Source organism: Mobula hypostoma, chromosome 4 (assembly GCF_963921235.1).
Source record: "Mobula hypostoma chromosome 4, sMobHyp1.1, whole genome shotgun sequence".
In the NCBI taxonomy this organism is placed as follows: Eukaryota; Metazoa; Chordata; class Chondrichthyes; order Myliobatiformes; family Myliobatidae; genus Mobula; species Mobula hypostoma.
The window spans coordinates 154,228,937-154,248,119 of record NC_086100.1 but is presented as its reverse complement, the minus strand read 5'-3'; the positions used below and the strand labels follow the sequence as shown (position 1 = coordinate 154,248,119).

At 44.4% G+C, this 19,183-nt stretch overlaps 1 protein-coding gene across 4 annotated transcripts in view; it reads left to right on the top strand.

The window, feature by feature from the left end:
* The first annotated feature begins 957 nt into the window (after window positions 1-957).
* The window catches only part of sh2d4a (SH2 domain containing 4A), a 56,687-nt gene continuing 38,461 nt past the window's right edge, over window positions 958-19,183 (top strand). The window contains exons 1-2 of one of the 4 annotated variants that reach the window (XM_063046767.1): window positions 958-976; window positions 3,556-3,868. In XM_063046767.1, coding sequence (XP_062902837.1) covers window positions 3,685-3,868 — 184 coding nt within the window. In that variant the 5' untranslated portion in view covers window positions 958-976; window positions 3,556-3,684. Of the gene's footprint in view, window positions 977-1,014; window positions 1,429-3,555; window positions 3,869-19,183 lie in introns of those variants that run through there. The other 3 variants (XM_063046765.1, XM_063046764.1, XM_063046766.1) reach the window with 3 other exon arrangements.

The window sequence follows — 19,183 nt, the reverse complement described above, 5'->3', positions numbered from 1 at the left end:
GGTGAGTGAAGCATTCAATCTTTCTGCGCAGATGTCGAGTTTTTACCCGCATTTTCCGTTTAACAGATTTGCAGCATCCGCAAATATAATTTAGAGCTTGTGTTGGTGAGCGTGTTGCTCTGCTGCAGAATATACTGTAGTCTCTGGCTATCGTGGATATTTTATCACTGCATCGACACCTCGCCCTTTCCAGAAGGCCGCCTGCATTTAAAGAAATCACTCAGCCATCTGTGGTAGAGGCAGTTAACTAATCTTACCCGAAGAACTGTTTTAAAAATTTGTTCAGCCCGATCCGCACTTCCTCACAAGTGGTCCTATTGAATTCTCCAAAGCAACTGCTGGAAGAACTAATCTGCGATGACAGAAGGACGGTCGAGACCCTGTGCCGGGTCTCGGTAGTTTGTCTTCTTTTAATAAAATGTTTTTTCCTAATTTACTTTCAAGAATAAACACAGTGTAAAATCAAAACTGCTGGAGAAACTCAACGAGTCAGGCAGCGTGAGATGTGGACGACATTACGGGTTGAGACCCTTCATCGGAGCCAGTGCAGATGAAAAGTTTCAAACCAGCACGGTATCCGAATACAGTGTCTTTGTCGTGTGATTTGGTTAACACACAAAGTCTGTTACTTTTTTTTACACAGCTCAGTGCCACTCGTGTTGCCTCCTGGGGTTATACACCCTCTCGCTAACTGCTTACTACATTTCACATCTCCTCCTCCGTCTTTACATTGGCTGGGGGAAAATGCCTATCATTTTTCGCTGGCCACAGTATAGTCTGCTTGGGCGGCAATAACCCGGCCCGTTTTCTCCCATTCGCAGGTAAAGGTGTAAATAACAGAAGAGGCGAGGTCTAGAAGAAAATAGGATTTAAGGGATCTGAATGGTCATATATATGTGTCAGTCAAAGTTTGGTGCCGGAGACTGTAATTGAGCGGAAGAGATGCTCACAGCCTCGGCGTGTGATTGGTCAGATCGTAAGTAATAGTAGAAGGCGCGGCTATGTTAATACAGTCCTAGGCTGGAATGTAGAGCAAGTGGTGGAAGTGTAGACATGCCGTTCAACCCCTCCCTTTACATTCCTAATCCTGCGGTTGAGTGACATGAAGTCTCCCCTCCACGTTGAGCTGACCAGTGAGGGACTTCGGGGAAGGTTCCGTGTATGTTCGAAGTGCGTTTAAAGGGTTGTGCTGGCACTTTCATCTCCGGGCAAGCATTCGCGAGTCTCTGTCGAGAGTTTTATCCTCAGGGGAGAGCTAGGGTGAGCGGGGGCGTTATTGGTGCTGGGTGTTGGGTAAGAAGCGCACCACTTGCCAATATCCCGCCGATATCCATGGACTCTGACCGTAATCTTCATCGAATGCATTGTTGGGCTCTCTGATCCCTTCGCAAGAAGGGAGCCTTTGGAGAGAGAGGAAAAAAAAGTGTGGTGAGTTGCATACGTGCATTTGTCGGTGTTCCGGTCGGGTCAGTTTTCCGGAGGGATTTCTTTCCTCTGAAATCCTCCGCAAACTGAATAAATGCAAGGTGCTGACTCGCCATGGAATTCAGTCAGCTCCGAAATACAGATTGTTAATCTCGCTGATCGTCCCTGTTCCCGGTTTGAACTCTAGTCTTGTGAAGGAAGGCAACACGCTTAGACCGCATGGGGTGTGTTGGGTTTTATCGATTACTAAAACAAAAGTAGTGCCCCATTTTGAGAGGTCCCTTTTAATGCTGGTCGCGTTGTGACGGCTTAGACGAAAAATTCAGATGCAAACAGGAGACGAAGGAATTACACACTTTATTTAAGGCAAAACCTCAGGCAAAGTTTACCCATCTGGGACTACAGAAAGTCAGTTTCTGTTTATAATCAACAAGAGAAAACACTTCAGTTTCAGAAGTAAAACTCTGTGTATTTCTCAGTAGAAGCCTAGTTATATATGACATTCTTGGCACAAAAGTGCAAAGCCTATGCAGCTGTCTGTTTTCAATCACAACGACTCAACGAAAGTGAAGTATATATGAAATGTACTCCCATAAAAATGGGAGTTAAAATTGACTGAGACTTTTCATTTGGCACCCCAGCAGCCGTGACTCACGCAATGCGCGATTCGTAAGACATTGCAGCGAGGACCTTCTGAAAAATCTCATTCTATTATATGCTTGTACTTTGAAGAGTCCGTGCCAAGTTAACCAAACATAAGAATGAATCTCTCAGTTGTGACGTGACGCAGTCCAATCAGTGCGATGAATTTTAATTTGAGGCACTCTCCTCTGCGAGAACCAAGTATTTAAATTCTGTTCTAAATCCATGTACTGCAGCATTTAACTTGCATCCATTTCTATATATGCTCGGCATGTATTCCATCTTATGCAGCAATGTTACCAAACCCAAAATCATTTTTAGAATATAGGATTGGTTTATATTTATTCTAACTCATTGGCTGTGATTTCAGAAGAGCTGGTACCTGTTGTTAAAGTATTTTGCCAGGCAGTTCTGATGGATGCAAATTTTATGCAAATGATGTACAGTTAAGTGAGCCAGAGTCATCAGTTCAGATCCTTGAGCCATAAAGTTGCAAGCAGTTCACAGTAAAAAGATTCTGCAGATGCTAGAAAACTTTAGCAGCACATCAGATGCTGGAGGAATTCAGAGAGTCAGGCAGCATCCATGGAGGGGTATAGACAGGTTGATTGTTTTGGGCCAACACTCTTCATCAGTACACGAAATGTCAACAGTTGATTCCCCTTCATCGGTGTATTGGCTAATAGGTTAATTGTTCATTGTAAATTGTCCCGTGATTAGACTAGGTTTATATTGGGGGTTGCTGGGCAGCGCAGCTCAAAACCTGACAAGACTCTTCTGTGCTGTATCTCTAAACAAACAATTGGTTTAAAATACCTTATCACCTTATTTCTCCCAACCCTGTATTGAAATGCCTGTCTAAATTTTGTGCTTATTGGTAAGTCTGAGAATTGGTAAGTGATACCAATTAGCCAGCTACTGGAGATCTTGAAGGTATGGTGCATCTCTTAAGCTACTGCCCTGGAGCACTAAAGACCTGGATTCAGTCGTGACCTCAGGTGCTGACTATGTGGAGTTTGCATGTTCTCCATCTGGTTTCATTTCATATTCCAAAGTCATTTGGTTGATTGGGAGCAACTCGGTGGCCAATTATTGTGCAGGGGAATAGTAGAATCTGGGAAGAGTTGATGAGAATGTAGACAGAATAATTAAACATAGAATTAGTGTTGATCATTGATGTGAACTTGATGAGCTGTACATTTCTAGGAACTTGACTCCAAAGTCTGCCACTTTGAAAATTTGAGCATGATACCAGGCATTGATTGCCCTTTCTGTGAGTTGCCTTTATTCCTGCTTGACCTTGACCATTGAGTCTTAATGATACTGTCTCTGTGAAAAATTTCATAGCATTTAATTTCTGTGTTCCTTTGACACCCTCGTGATTTTTTTCATGTTGGAAGATGAAATAAAAGAATTAATTTGATTAGTCTTGCACTGAAATCTTGCCAGTTTTGGTTCTGACCAATCTTTGTTTTCTTTTTTTAATAGGCGAACAAAGCAAGATCCACCAGTAGTTGGACTTTGGGTTATTCTTGCTGACTTTTAGCCACTGTATAAACTGACCTTGAGTGTAATTTTTGAAATTAGAGCAACTGGTAAAAGAAAAAGCCTGTGAGAATGTTGCAGCAAATATTGGAGACAATGTATATTGATCCAGATCTTCTGGCTGAACTTAATGAAGAACAAAAGCAAATACTGTTCTTTAAAATGAGACAGGAGCAGATTCGAAGGTGGAAGGAAAATGAAAAACAACAGCAACTGGAGGAAAAACAATGTGAACTGGAGGGGAAAAAACCTTCAAGTAAGCCAATATTTGTCATGTTATGTAGTCCAAATGTTTATTTAAATTAACCGTTGTATAAAATGTACTAATGTACTCTTGCAACCGGAGATTTACTAGCAGGCTTCAAAATACATCAAGGCTGACACAGAATTATTAAGGGAAATGTTTTCAGTGGCAGAAGGTGATAGAGGGGAGACAGGGAACATGGATTTAGCACATCTGGTAGAGTAATCAGGCAGCTGCTGGAGCTAGTCATTCTGATACAATTGGTTATGGGATTCAGTTTCCTTTGAAGAGAGAATAGGATCTAATTTTCAAAGTGTTCTTTACAGGTCCATGAAGCAAGATTTGGGGAGTGGGACTAAATGCAGAATTTATTCACTCAGAGAGCTGAATGATCCCCTTCCACACTACATAGTTGCAAATCTCTTGTGCCCAATAATCTTTGCTCCTGCATCTGATGACATCCTCTTGTTGGTGTGATGGGGAAAGTACAATGAAGATCTATTAATCTCTCTATTAAAAATGCAACTCCCACCATTTCTTCCCCCCCCCCACCCCCCAAACCCTTATCACTGCTCCTCCAATTTTGGTTAATTGCTGAACCATTGCTACCCTCGATTTCTATCAAGTCTTTGAAGTCTGGAAATCATTCCTTCCCTGAAACTGTTTTCCTTCCTTCCTTTAAGACTCTATTAACACCTTTCACTTTAAGCAAACATTTGGGAATCTGGCTTTGTGTTAACATGAAGTTTTTCTATTTATGATGACTATTCTGTGAAAGTTCCAGTGATATCGTGCAACTGGTACTTGGTATGAAAGTTGTTATTACTGATTAGGATAGGTTGATATAGAAACATAGAAACATAGAAAATAGGTGCAGAAGTAGGCCATTCGGCCCTTCGAGCCTGCGCCGCCACTCAGTATGATCATGGCTGATCATCCAGCTCAGAACCCTGTACCTGCCTTCTCTCCATACCCCCGATCCCTTTAGTCACAAGGGCCATTTCTAACTCCCTCTTAAATATAGCTAATGAACTGGCCTCAACTGTTTCCTGTGGCAGAGAATTCCACAGATTCACCACTCTCTGTATGAAGAAGTTTTTCCTCATCTCAGTCCTAAAAGGCTTCCCCTTTATCCTCAGACTGTGACCCCTCGTTCTGGACTTCCGCAACATCGGGAACAATCTTCCTGCATCTAGCCTGTCCAATCCCTTTAGGATTTTATACGTTTCAATACGATCCCCCCTCAATCTTCTAAATTCCAGCGAGTATAAGCCTAGTCAATCCAGTCTTCCATCATACGAAAGTCCTGCCATCGCAGGAACCAATCTGGTGAACCTTCTTTGTACTCCCTCTATTGGCAAGAATGTCTTTCCTGGTACTCCCTCTATGGCAAGAATGTCTTTATTATATTCTTCATTTCTGGGCAATATTCTTGAGTTCTGGGCATTGTGGAAATTCTCAGTCTGAAAGCAGTTTGTCATTTGCAGACCAGCTGTGATGTATTGTGGAATGCATGAAACAGGCCTCCATAATGTATTGAGATTGTGAGAATCAGCTCTCAGTGACTGTAAATAGTTGTCTAGCAGGTTATTGAAGTTTTACTATAACTGTAGTTATTAAGTACTGCAGCACAGAAATGGGCCCTAAAGGTTCAACACAGCCCAGATAGCCTGTGTTGAACCATTATTCTGCTTAGTCCATCTACCTGCACCTGAACCAAAGCCATAGACATCCTTGTACTTATAAAAACTTCCCTTAAATGTTGTAATTAAACCTACATCCACTACTTCTGCTGGCAGCTTATTCCATACTTTCACAACCCTCTGAGTGAATGTTCCCCTTAAAACTTTCACCTTCACCCTTATCCTATGATCTCTAGTTCCACTCTCACCCATCTTTAGTGGAAAAAGCCTTTTTGCATTAACCCTATTATATTCCTCATAATTATATATACTTCAATCAAATCTTCCTCATTCGCCTGTGCTCCAGGAATAAAGTCCTCACCTGTTCAACCTTTCCCTGTAACTCATGTCCTTGGGTCACAGCAGCATCCTTGTAACTTTTCTCTTACTCTTTCAATACCGTTGATGTCTTTCCTGTAGGTAGGTGACCAGATCCGACATCTTGGCTTTTGTACTGAAATCTTGAGGCGGTGAAGGCCAATGCTCCGTGTGCTTTCTAGTTCTGTTGTACCAACATGTTAGTTTTTCATTACTTGTATACACGGTCCTCAGTAAATAACAACTTTTCCCAATCTATTATTTAAATTCATAATTTTTCTTAATAGCAGAGAATATTATTTCTCCACCTGTCACTGAATCATAGTCAAGCAGTGCAGAGGCAGGTTCTTCAGCACGCCTGTTTATGCCAACTGAGGTGCTCATCTGGGCTATTTCCATCTGCTTGTGCACATGAAAGATCTCACCTGAAACATTGACTGTTTCCTTCTGTAGATGCTGCCTGTGTCGCAGAGTTCACCCAGCATCTTTGTTTTGCTGGTGTTAGGGCCACATTCCTGTGAACTTTTACAATCAGTGTACTTGTCCGTGCTTTTTAAATGTTATTATTCCTCCATCAACTACTTCCTCTGGCAGTTCATTCGATGTATACGCCACCATCTGAATGATCCCTTGTGTCTTTTTTAAGCCCTTTTTTTTGTTTGTTTGTTTGTTTTGCATCCTCATCACCATCATATATCTACTTGGTTTCATATCATCAACAAAATAGTAAATGTTATGCTTGGCCCCTGCAATCAAATTATTGATGTAGATTGTGAATAGTTGGGGTTCAGTCACTGATCCATTAATCACAGCTTGCTGTCCTAAAATTGCAAATGTTACTCCACTATTTAAGAAGGATGGGAGGCAGCAGAAAGGGAACTCTAGACCTGTTAGCCCGACATCAGTGGCTGGGAAGTTGTTGGAATCGAATATTAGGGATGAGATTATGGAATACTTGGAGGCACATGACAAGATAGGCCAAAGCCAGCATGATTTCCTGAAAGGAAAATCCTGCCTGACAAACCTACTGCAATTCTTTGAGGAAATTATATGCAAGGTAGACAAAGGAGATGCGGTAGACATGGTGTACTTGGATGTTCAGAAGGCCTTTGACAAGGTGCTGCACATGAGGCTGCTTAGCAAGATGAGAGCCCATAGAATTACAGGGGAGTTACTAGCATGGGTGGAGCCTTGGCTGGTCGGCAGAAAACAGTGGGAATAAATAAATACTATTCTGGCTGGCTGCCGGTTACCAGTGGAGTTCCACAGAGTTGGTGTTGGGACCTCTGCTTTTTATGATATATGTCAATGATTTGAACTATGGTATTAATGGATTTGTGGCTAAATTTGCCGATGATACAAAGATAGGTGGAGGAGCGGGTAGTGTTGAGGAAACAGAGCCTGCAGAGAGACTTGGATAGTTTAGGGGAATGGGCAAAGAAGTGGCAAGTGAAATACAATGTTGGAAAGTGTAGGGGATTCTAGGACAAGAGGGCACGGTTTCAGGATTGAAGGATGTTCTTTTAGAACAGAGATGCGGAGAAATTACTTTAGTCAGAGGGTGGTAAATCTGTGGAATTTGTTGCCACAAGCAGCTGTGGAGGCCAAGTCATTGGGTGTATTTAAGGCAGAGATAGATAGGTTCTTGATTAGCCAGGGCATCAAAGGGTATGGGGTGAAAACAGGGGAGTGAGGATGAGTAGAAAAATTGGATCAGCCCATGATTGAATGGCACAGCAGACTCAATGGGCTGAATGGCCTGCTTCTGCTCCTATATCTTATGGTCTCATGGATGTTTAATATATCTTTCATCTTTGGTGCATTACCACATCCTCCAATTCCATGTGCACTAAGTTAATGCAGTTAGCTCCAGTGTGGGACCTTATCAAAAATCTGCTGAAATCTCAACTACACAAACACTGGTTTCCCCCTCATCTACTCAAATAACTCTAAAAGATTAGTTAGAAATGTTTTTCCTTTCTGAAATTCCTGCTCACTCTATTTGGTTATCTTTTTGAAGTGTCCTGATGTGCTATTCATGATCGTGGGGCCAGTGGTGTTGTGGGGATGGAACTGGACTCTCTCACGGTGGTGTCTGAAAGGAGGATGCTGTCTAAGTTGCATGCCATCTTGGTCAATGTCTCCCATCCACTACATAATGTACTGGGTGGGCACAGGAGTACATTCAGCCAGAGACTCATTCCTCCGAGATGCAGCACAGAGCATCATAGGAAGTCATTCCTGCCTGTGGCCATCGAACTTTACAACTCCTCCCTTGGAGGGTCAGACACCCTGAGCCAATAGGCTGGTCCTGGACGTATTTCATAATTTACTGGCATAAATTACATAGTACTATTTTAACTATTTATTACTATTTTCTATTGCTATTCTATTACTAGTTATTATTTCTATGACTATTACTATTTACTAATAGTAATATTACTATTACTATTTCTATTACTATTTATTATTTATGGTGCAACTGTAACTAAAACCAATTTCCCCCGGGATCAATAAAGTATGACTATGACTACAACTACGATTATAGATTTCAGCATTTTTTTAAATGTAGATGTAACAGTAACAAGTTGATATTTTTTTTTCTATTTTCCCTGTCACTCTTTTCTCAAATAGCGAGGTCCAGAATCTGTAGAACTCTGGAAGATGACACCTGGAATGTTCTTCTCCATAGCCACCACTTTCAATATTTTGCGAACCAAGTTATTGGGATTTTAGTTTGTTTGACTCATTAACTTTGCTCATATTATTACTAATAAAATACTGTCTTCATTTACTTCCATGTTTGCACTGGACCCTTCTTTTCTCCACTATTTCTGGGAGCTTTTCCTGTGCCTGCTCATGGAAGATGTAGATTATTTGTTTAATTATTCTTCCTTCTCTTATTCCCCTTTATATCTTTCCTCTATTTTTCTTCAAAAGGCCCATGTTGGCTTTTGTTAGTCTCCTCTTTACATATGGAGGCTCATGCAGGCTGTCTTTTTTTTTTGTTTCTTAACATTTAATCTTGTATTCCTTTATCAATTTCTTATTCCTCCTTTGAACTATAAAACACTCATAATTACTACTTCTGGCAATCATCCAAACCTCATGTTAAATTTTAATACTATATTTAATTTCTTCTGTAATCCATTTTGAAGTTTACCTGTTGTGTCTTTGTGCTTTAAAGGAATGTGTTTGGTGCAACAATTTGAATTATTTTTCACCACTGTCTGTCCACTGTCATACCATTTATGTACTTTCCCAATCTACCCCACAGTTAGCATGCCTCTCATAACTACTTGCTTTCCTTTGTTTTGAATGAAAGCCCTTGTTTCAAGCTGAACTACATTACTTTTGATTTAATGTAGATATTTTATGGTATTAATGTAAATTCTTTATGATTGTACCTTTTTCCTATTGGCCTCTTTCACAAAATTGTCAGTGAACCCTTTCTTATTGCACAGGATGAAGATCTAACCTATCTGATTCCTCAACATCCTGATCTAGAAATCTATAGCTTATTTATTCCTAACATCTATCCTTTCTGTTGTTAGCACCAGTTGGATTAGCCTCGTCTATAAGTAATTTAATGATTCCCATGATCACTGTTATGCCCCTATTACGTACTTTTTATACCATGCCCTATGTTATAACTATTTTGAGGGCTGCTAATAATTTCTGCCAATATTTTGTGCAACTAATTGACTTCCCAAATCAGTTCCAAACTTATGGTCTGTGAAGCCAAAATCTTTTCTAATTATTGTACTAATGTTGCTAGTTATTAACACTGCTACCATACACAAAGTGCTGCAGGAACTCAGCAGACCAGGTAGCATCATTGGGGGGGAATGAAAAGTACAGTTGACATTTTGGGCCGAGACTCTTCGGCAGGTGCTACGACACCTCCTTTTGCTGTCCTTCATAAATATCCTTTTGACCTAGTAGTTCTCAGCTTTGGTCAACCTGTGGCTATGTTACTGTGATGCAATTAAATCATAATTATAATTTTTATACCATTAAGTCATTCCTCAAGTTGAGGATGTGTATATTTAGATCTATTGGTTTTAATTATGGCCTTTTATTTTTGCCATATTCTGAACCCATTTGCTTTTGTTTCTGTTGAATATTAATTTTATTTACTTTAACATTTCCAATTCTAAACAATTCCCACTGTCTGTCTCTTCTGACTTTCTCTTCTGGTTCCCATTCACTGCCAAGCTACTCTAAATATTTTGTAAAAGCACAAGCAAATATGTCTGCATGAATTTAAAAACTACAGATGCTGGAAATTAAACAAAAAACAATAAAAGCTGGAAACTTTCAGCCTATCAGGCAATATTTGTGGAAAGAGAAATTGTCAGCGTTTTGGTTGTAAAACTCTGTCTGAACTGACAAAGGGAACTGTGTCATTATTGGTCACCTTTTGAGGTTTAATCTGTTTGCTAAGGTTTGAAGCACCTTCAATTACTCCAAAAGACTGAGGTTTGGTAAAATACTGAAAGGCTTTTATTCGCTGTACAATACAACCTCCACAGTGAGTGTCTGCCCCCGGACTGAGGGGGAGGGGCAAGGCGAACACCTTTATACAGGACTCTGTGGGAGGAGCCACAGGGGCAGTCAGCAGAGGGGTGTGTCCAGACAGGTAACCGAGTTACAACATATATACATGGTTTACCACATTCACCCCTCCTTTTTTTTTAAAAAGAGTCCCGCGGGGTGAAGTGACTGACAATATTTACAAGAAGTATATTTACAGGTTAAGTCTATCAGGCGGTCGAGTCCGTCGCTATGATCTACGTAGCACCGGTGATGGCGGTTGTGCTGACTCCGGCCTGACTTCAGGTGCCAGCACGTTAGGCGTCGGTAATCCCTCGTGCGTGTGTGTCGCGCCCGGTATGGGAGTGTCGTGTGGTGTCTGTATAGGGTTTGGGGTGCACGGTGTCTCGTAGGTACATACATTGGTGGATACGGGGTCAATAGTCACCACAGAGTGTCCAGGGTAGGGGCTCGGAGCTCCTGCGGGCGCCAGGTCGCAGATGGAGACCGTGTCCTCCCGCCCATCAGGTAAAACCACATAGGCATACTGGGGGTTCGCATGAAGTAAGTGAACCCTCTGGACTATCGGGGAGTATTTATTGCTCCTCGCATGTTTCCGGAGCAGCACTGGCCCCGGGGTCGTCAGCCAAGATGGTAGGGTGGTTGCAGTGGTCAATTTTCTGGGAAAAGAAAAGAGCCGCTCATGAGGGGTGGCATTGGTGGCTGTGCATAACAGGGAGCGGATGGAGTGGAGTGCCCAGGGAAGGACCTCCTGCCAGCGGGAGACCGGCAGTCCCTTTGACCTGAGGGCTAAGAGTGTGTCTTTCCACACTGTGCCATTCTCCTTCTCTACCTGTCCATTCCCCCGGGGATTATAGCTTGTGGTCCTACTGGTTGCAATTCCCCTAGCCAGTAGATATTGACACAGCTCGTCACTCATAAACGAGGACCCTCTGTCACTGTGGATATAGCATGGGTATCCGAACAGAGTGAAGAGCTTGTGCAGGGCTTTTATAACTGACGTGGTAGTGGTGTCGGGGCAGGGGATGGCGAAGGGGAACCGCGAGTACTCGTCAATTACGTTAAGAAAGTACACATTGCAGGCAGTGGAGGGAAGGGAGCTCTTAAAGTCAACACTCAGTCGCTCAAAGGGGCGGGTGGCCTTGATGAGTGCTGCCTTTTCGGGTTGGTAGAAGTGCGGTTTGCACTCTGCGCAGACTTGGCAGTCCCTGGTCATCATCCTGATCTCCTCAAGGGAGTAAGGCAGGTTCCGGGCTTTCACGAAGTGGAAAAGCCGGGTGACTCCCGGGTGGCAAAGGTCTACATGTAGGGCGTATAGCCGGTCGATCTGCGCGCTGGCGCATATTCCCCGGGATAGGGCATCGGAGGGCTCGTTGAGCTTCCCAGGCCTGTACATGATGTCATAGTTGTAAGTGGAGAGTTCGATTCTCCACCTCAGAATTTTATCATTTTTGATTTTGCTCCGCTGCTGATTATTAAACATGAATGCAACTGAGCGCTGGTCAGTTAGCAGGGTGAACCTTTTGCTGGCAAGATAGTGCCTCCAGTGCCTTATAACTTCCACTATGGCCTGGGCCTCTTTCTCTACCGCAGAATGCCGAATTTCAGGGCCTTGAAGGGTACAGGAGAAGAATGCCACCGGTCTTCCTGCCTGGTTGAGGGTAGCAGCCAGCGCAAAGTCAGAGGCGTCACTCTCTACTTGGAAGGGAATGGCCTCATCCACTGCATGCATTGCTGCTTTGGCAATGTCCCCTTTTATGCGGTTGAAGGCCGCGTGGGCCTCGGCAGAGAGGGGGAATGTGGTGGACTTGACCAGGGGACGGGCCTTGTCTGCATAGTTAGAGACCCATTGGGCGTAATATGAAAAGAAGCCCAGGCACCTTTTGAGGGCTCTGAGGGTATTGGGAAGAGGGAATTCCAACAAGGGGCGCCTACGGTCGGGGTCAGGGCCAATGACTCCATTCTCCACGACACACCCAAGGATAGCAAGTCGGGTGGTCCCAAATACACACTTGTCCTTGTTATAGGTGAGGTTGAAAGATTTGGGCGCTTGGAGAAATTTTTGGAGGTTGTTGTCGTGATCCTGCTGGTTGTGACCGCAGATGGTGATGTTATCCAGATATGGGAACGTGGCTTTCAGTTGGCACTGGTCCACCATCCGGTCCATTGCCCTCTGGAAGACAGATACATCATTCGTGACACCAAAGGGGACGCGCAGGAATTGATAAAGCCTGCTGTCCGCCTCGAAGGCAGTGTAAGGGCGGTCCTCCCGGTGGATGGGGAGCTGATGGTAAGCGGATTTTAGGTCTATGGTCGAGTACACCTTGTACTGTGCTATCTGATTAACCATATCCGCGATGCGGGGTAGAGGGTACGCGTCGAGCTGGGTGAACCTATTGATGGTCTGGCTATAGTCCACGACCATCCTATTCTTCTCCCCGTTCCGAACAACCACCACCTGCGCCCTCCAAGGACTTGTGTAATGACCCCCTCCCTGAGCAGCTGCTGCACCTCCGACTTAATGAAAGCTCTGTCCCCCGCGCTGTACCTCCTGCTTTTAGTTGCCACAGGTTTACAGTCGGGGGTCAGCTTGGCGAACAGCGGTGGGGGAGGGATCCTGAGGGTGGGGAGGCCGTAAGTGGTGTCGGTAGTGTGGCAGTTGGCATGATGTTGGGTGGGATGCGCGGGTCGGTGTGTGTGTGTGGTCAGTAGCGGGGTACGTGACATATCTCTACAAAGCAGGGGATTTATGACAGTAATTGGCGGGAGGGGCCCATCATACTTCATTGTCACGCTTTTCAGGTGGCTCTGGAAGTCCAACCCCACAGCACAGGGGCACACAGTTGAGGCAAGACCAGTAACGTAAAGTCCCGATATTCTGTACCCTGCACCACTAGTGTCACTACACAACCCCCCCGGATGTCTGTTGTATGCGACCTGGAGGCCATGGTGACCCTCTGACTTACCGGCCGTATCATGAGTCCACAATGCTGCACCGTGGCCGGGTGGATAAAACAGGCAGCTTGTCCTGTGCCCCTCCACCAGGATGTCCATCATTGACCTTGCGAGCTGGTGGGGAGCGCTTTGGTCGAGGGTCACGGAAACCAGGGTGGGGTCGCTGTCTTGGTCCGGCGTGGTGGAGTGCCCTGTGAGCACCCGTTGGTCGTAGGTGGTGGGAGGTTGTGCCGACCAAGATGGCCGCCCCCATGTCTCGCACGTGGTGGTGGCGTGCAGGGAAGATGGCGGCAGGCAAGATGGCGACCCCCACGTCTCACACGCGGCGCTGCTCGATCCCGCTCGCGGTTTTGACTTACAGACCTTGGCGAAGTGGCCCTTCTTTCCGCAGCTGGAACAGGTAGCTTGTCGGGCCGCGCAGCGTTTCCGGGGGTGCTTCTCCAGTCCGCAGAAGTAGTACTTCGCGGACTCACGACTGGCGGCAGCCGAGGACGATTCACCGGCAGGTTGCAGGGTCTGCGGCACCCACGAGGCCATCGGGGGATCACGTGCCTGGAGAGCCTCGGAGTTATGCAGAGCGGCCTCCAACGTATCAGCCAGCTCCATTGCCGAACTTGGGGTAAGATCGGCTTTTTCCAGCAGCCGCTGGCGCACGTACACTGACCCGGTCCCCATGACGAAGGCGTCTCTCACTAGGAGTTCTGCATGCTGTGCCGCCGTCAGCTCCTGGCAATTGCAGGCTCGCACGAGCGTCCGTAGGGCCTGGACGAACTCAGCACTCGATTCCCCGGGGCGTTGTTGCCGTGTCGTTAAACGGTGCCGAGCATAGACGCTGTTTATCGGCCGCAGGTATTGTCTTTTGAGTGCGTTCATTGCGCCGTCGTAGTTCGGCTGGTCTCTGATCAGCGAATAGACCCGTGGACTGACCCTGGAGAGTAGAACTCTGCGCTTCACTACGGGGTCGGTCGCTTTAATCTCCTCTAGATACGCTTCGAAGCAGGCCAGCCAGAGTTCGAAAGTGTTTCCAGCTTCAGGTGTTTGCGGATTGAGGTCTAATTTTCTGGTCTCAGGGACTGTTCCATGTTTTAAAACGCACAGCGAATAAAATTGAAGCACCTTCAATTACTCCAGAAGACTGAGGTTTGGTAAAATACTGAAAGGCTTTTATTCGCTGTACAATACGACCTCCCCAGTGAGTGTCTGCCCCCGGACTGAGGGGGAGGGGCAAGGCGAACGCCTTTATACAGGACTCTGTGGGAGGAGCCACAGGGGCAGTCAGCAGAGGGCTGTGTCCAGACAGGTAACCGAGTTACAACATATATACATGGTTTACCACAAGGTTCTAAGTCCCCAAGAACTGGTTCCAAAATCTCAAACCTAAGCTTTTCCTCCTGCACTAACTCTAGCAAATGATTCATTTGTCACATCTTTCTATTTCTACACCTGTTACCATATGCTACAAGAACTAATCCTGACGTTATGGGCTTCTTGAGATCCTACTTTAAAATTCTTTCTACGCTTTCTAAGCTGTGCTTGCATGACATCATCTCCTTTCCTTCCACACCCTGCCACCCATCCTTGTTACCTCTATTGGCCACAACTTGTGGTTCTTCACCCTTGCCCTTCAACTATTGGATGACATTCATCAATCCGGCATGAGGGAGACAGGAGACAACACTTCATTTTGGAACAGTGCCTGCTGCTACAGAGATGCCTGTATCTCCTAATAAATTGAATCTCCTGTCACTACCATTCATTTTTCCTGTGTATTGAGCCTCTTGTGATACCATACTTCTGCACCTGACTTCACTTCCCTTGGGAATCTTGCTCTTGCCAGTATCCTAAGGGGAAAATCTATTAAGTGAGCTAGATGTGCTCAGGGGAAGTTCTGCCCCACCTGTCTGCTCCTGTTAATACACCTGGCAATCACCTATTGCTTCTCTGACTGTACACTTGCTGCTCCAGTGTGTTCTGGGCTGGAGAGTAAGCAGCTATTCTAGAATCGAGTCGGTACCCTTGGTTGAAGCTGACCTTCTATCTCTTGGTGTCCTGAAATGAACTTGTAACCTGATTCTAGGCCCGGACATTCTCTTGAGTAGCACATTGCTTTTTGTTCAATGTTAAGTTGCATCAATTTGGGTCTTTGGCAAACTTGTCCCAGGTTCACTGTGTATATGCTGACACTGGAAACTTGGGCATTGGCAAACAGTGTTCTGACCCCGCTTGTGCAATGAGTGGGTGCCATTTGGCAGAGTTGGCATTTATTGTCCATCCCTCAGTGCCCATGAACTGAGGTGCCAGTAAAGAATCGACCGCACTGACGGGGTCTGGAGCCAGTTCCAGGAAGACGACTGGTTGTCTACAACAATCTAGTAGTTTTATTATTACTATTTTGGAGACCAGCATTCATTCCAGATTTATTTACATTCTCCAGCTGTTGCTGTGGGATTTGAACCTGTTTCAATCAATGGTCAGAAATTTGTAATTTAACACTGCACTATTTTAGCCTACATTGTTGGTCTATTACAACAATATCACCTACCCTCCCCATCTTGGGATAAAATCACTTGCCTCTACCAATGCCCTGCTATCTACTCTCCCATTATTTACCCTCTATAAACCTCTGCTCACTTTTCAGCTCTATTGCTGAATTACTGAAAGTTCCACTGACTCAGTACCACTGTTCCCATTTACTGCTAGTACCCCTACAAACTTCAGTTTGAAACAAATAAACTCTTCTCTGGTTTCCAGCCAGATACGGGTATCAATTATAACCAACGTTCGGATGACAAACTCCACTATCTTCATCAGGGATGATGCATGGCCCATGTCTAGTCCAGTAGTATTTATAGGTGCGCCCCCCCCCACCCCATAGTCTGTCCCTCCTGATTGGTTAGTCCTCATCCAATTGGGTTTCCACTCTCCCATCTTGTTTATAATTGAATTCCAGTTCTTGGAGCAAAGCCTTTGTCTTTGTTAAAATTCTTTCCCTCTAGTTTTATTTCAATGGGTTCCTTCATGAGGTGGTCCCACATGCCATTAGCATGGCACGGTAATTTTGTGCTGTCGAAGACAATCCTATGGCCATTGCAAATGCAATGTTTTGCTATTGCCGATTTCTCCGGGTAACCCAAATGGATACACCTCCTGTGCTGCTTGATGTGAGTTTCCACCGTGCATCCCGTCTGGCCAATTATATGCTACTCCACATTCACGGAGTCCTGTAAATGTCAGCCCTAGTCCCAAGTCATCTTTGACCCGCATGAGCTGTGATTTGAACTTCCTTACATGTTTGTGGATGGTATTAATCCAGTATTTCTTCAGGATCCTGGCAATCCTTCCAGAAACCATGAAAATATAGGAAGACAAGCGGTAGCAACGGGTTCCTGGTTTTATAGGCGCATCAAGCAGCACAAGAGGTGTATACATTTGGGTTTCCCAGAGATATCGGCAGTAACAACATTGCATTTGCAATGGCCATAGGGTTGACTTCAATGGCACAGAATTCCTGTGCTGTGCCAATGGCTTGTGAGACCGCCTGGTAAAGTAAACCATCAAAATAAAACTGGAGGAAAAGAATTTTGACAAAGGCAAAGGCCTTGCTATAAGAAAGAACTGGAATTTGATTGTAAGTAATTTAGGAGAGTGGAAACCTGATTGGATAAGGACTAATCAGTCAGGAGGGATGGACTACGTGGGGGTGGGGGTATAAATACCACCGAACTAGACATGCCCATCTATCATCCCTGATGAAGCTGGTGGTTTGTCATTGAAATGTCGATTATAATCAATACCTGCACCCGACTTGAAGCCTGAGAAGAGTTTATTTGTCATAGATGGTGGGAAAGCACTAGATCGTTTTGCAGTTTGAAATCTTCATCTTGCCATTGAAAAGGATGTTAAATCACCATTGGACTGAGAGTATATTTGGTAGCATTCCAGTGAGTCTCCCACTTAAAGAAGTCCTGGTTAATGCTGACAAAGTTGTGATGGTTTTGACCAACTTTTAAACCTGTGTATGCATTCATCCCTCAGTTTCTCTGAACTTCTCCAGCTTTACACATCTTGGTATGTATTGTGCACTGCTGTGGCCTCTTGTACTCTCCCTATTCTTTGCTCAACCATTAATTAAACTGCACACCCTTAATTTCCTTACCACCACCCCCTCCTTCACCTTCACCATCCTTTTTCTATTTGAAATGGTCCTTGATGCTTGCCTCTTTAACCAAGCTTCTGTAAAGAGCCTTGGGGCACATTGCTACATGAAGAATACTGTAAGTCATTGTTGCATTTAGCAGCATTATAGTGTGGCTAACATCCATTGTAATGCTGAAAAATATCTCTGAGAATGTGCCATACCCAAGGTCACCTCTGCTGCAGAAGTGTCGGTACAGCAGTGTTCATGTGATTTGGTATTGGAACAGTAACAAGAATGCAGTTGTTTTGGAATTTTAGTTATGTATTTGTTTGAGAGAAAACTTCTTAACATCAGGAACTGCAACCTGTTGCATTCTGATGACTGAACATGTTCTGGGTTGTGTGGAGTTTGGGAGCATAGAAGCAGGTGATTTCACTGAACTGCTTACTGATGGTTAGGGGCCCCTCCGATGTCTTTGTATTATGTGGGGGTGAAATTTTTTTGCTTGGTTGTCAGGGAAAGAAAGAATGAGTTCACTTTTATGAGTAAGCTTCTCTGTTAATGGAGGTATAGATGCCTGAGCATTGCATGAGAAATTTGGAGGGTGTTTGTTTTCTTTGAGTTTTAGTAATTGTAGAAGTATTCTTGATAGTATTTCATCACAACTTTGTTTCTATTTTTGTTCTGTCTAGTTTCCATGTAGAGGTGAGTAGGGATTGTTGAGTCATGTTGTTTAAGGGAGTTATGGACATATTTGAATCTAAAACACATTAACTTCATTACATTTGTAACCTCTATATACCCTATAGCCTATTTGCATGCAGTGTTTGAGGAAAAACGGTCCCCAATCCAAAACTGCAGAATGGTGCAGTCTACTCTCTTTTGAATTGTTTTTGTAATTTGGGATGATTTTTCTCTTTGGACGGAGCCAGGTTTTTGGAGATGGAAAACCTACAGTAAATCCTTTTTGCAGATGGATGTAGACAGATTTTTGGATGTTTAGGGAGATTGGCACTGAGGTGTTTTTTTTAAAAAAAGGTTATTCTTATTGAATGATGGATCAGGTACAATTCCTATTTCTAACCACACAAAATGCTGAAGGAACTCACAGGTCAGGCAGTATCTATGGAAATGAATAAACAGTCGATGCTTCGAGCCGAGACCTTTCATCAGGACTGGGAAGGAAGCAGGAAGAAGCCACGATAAGAAGGTGGTGAGGGGGGAGGGGAAGGAGGATAGTTGGGTGAAGCTGGTTGGGTGTGGGAGGGGGTATGAAGTAAGAAGCTGGAAGCTGATGGGTGGAAAAGGTAAAGGGCTGGAGAAGAAGGAACCTGATAGGAGAGGGCTCCAGTGAATACACCAGCTTTGAATCTGGAGATGTCCCAACCACTGCCACCAAACTTGTAGTTCCCTTGCCATACACTGTTCATTTCTACATCCTACCTAAGATCCACAAACCTGACTGTCTAGATAGGCCCATAGTTTCTGTCAGCTCTTGCCCCACTGAACTTGTGTCTGCATACCTTGACTCCATCCTATCCCCCTTGGTTCATTTCCTTCCCATCTACCTCCATGACACAGCCCATGTTCTTAATCTCCTCAACAACTTTCAATTCCCTATCCCTGGTTGTCTTATTTTCAGCATGGTTGTCGAGTCCTTTAAAAGCTTCTATACCT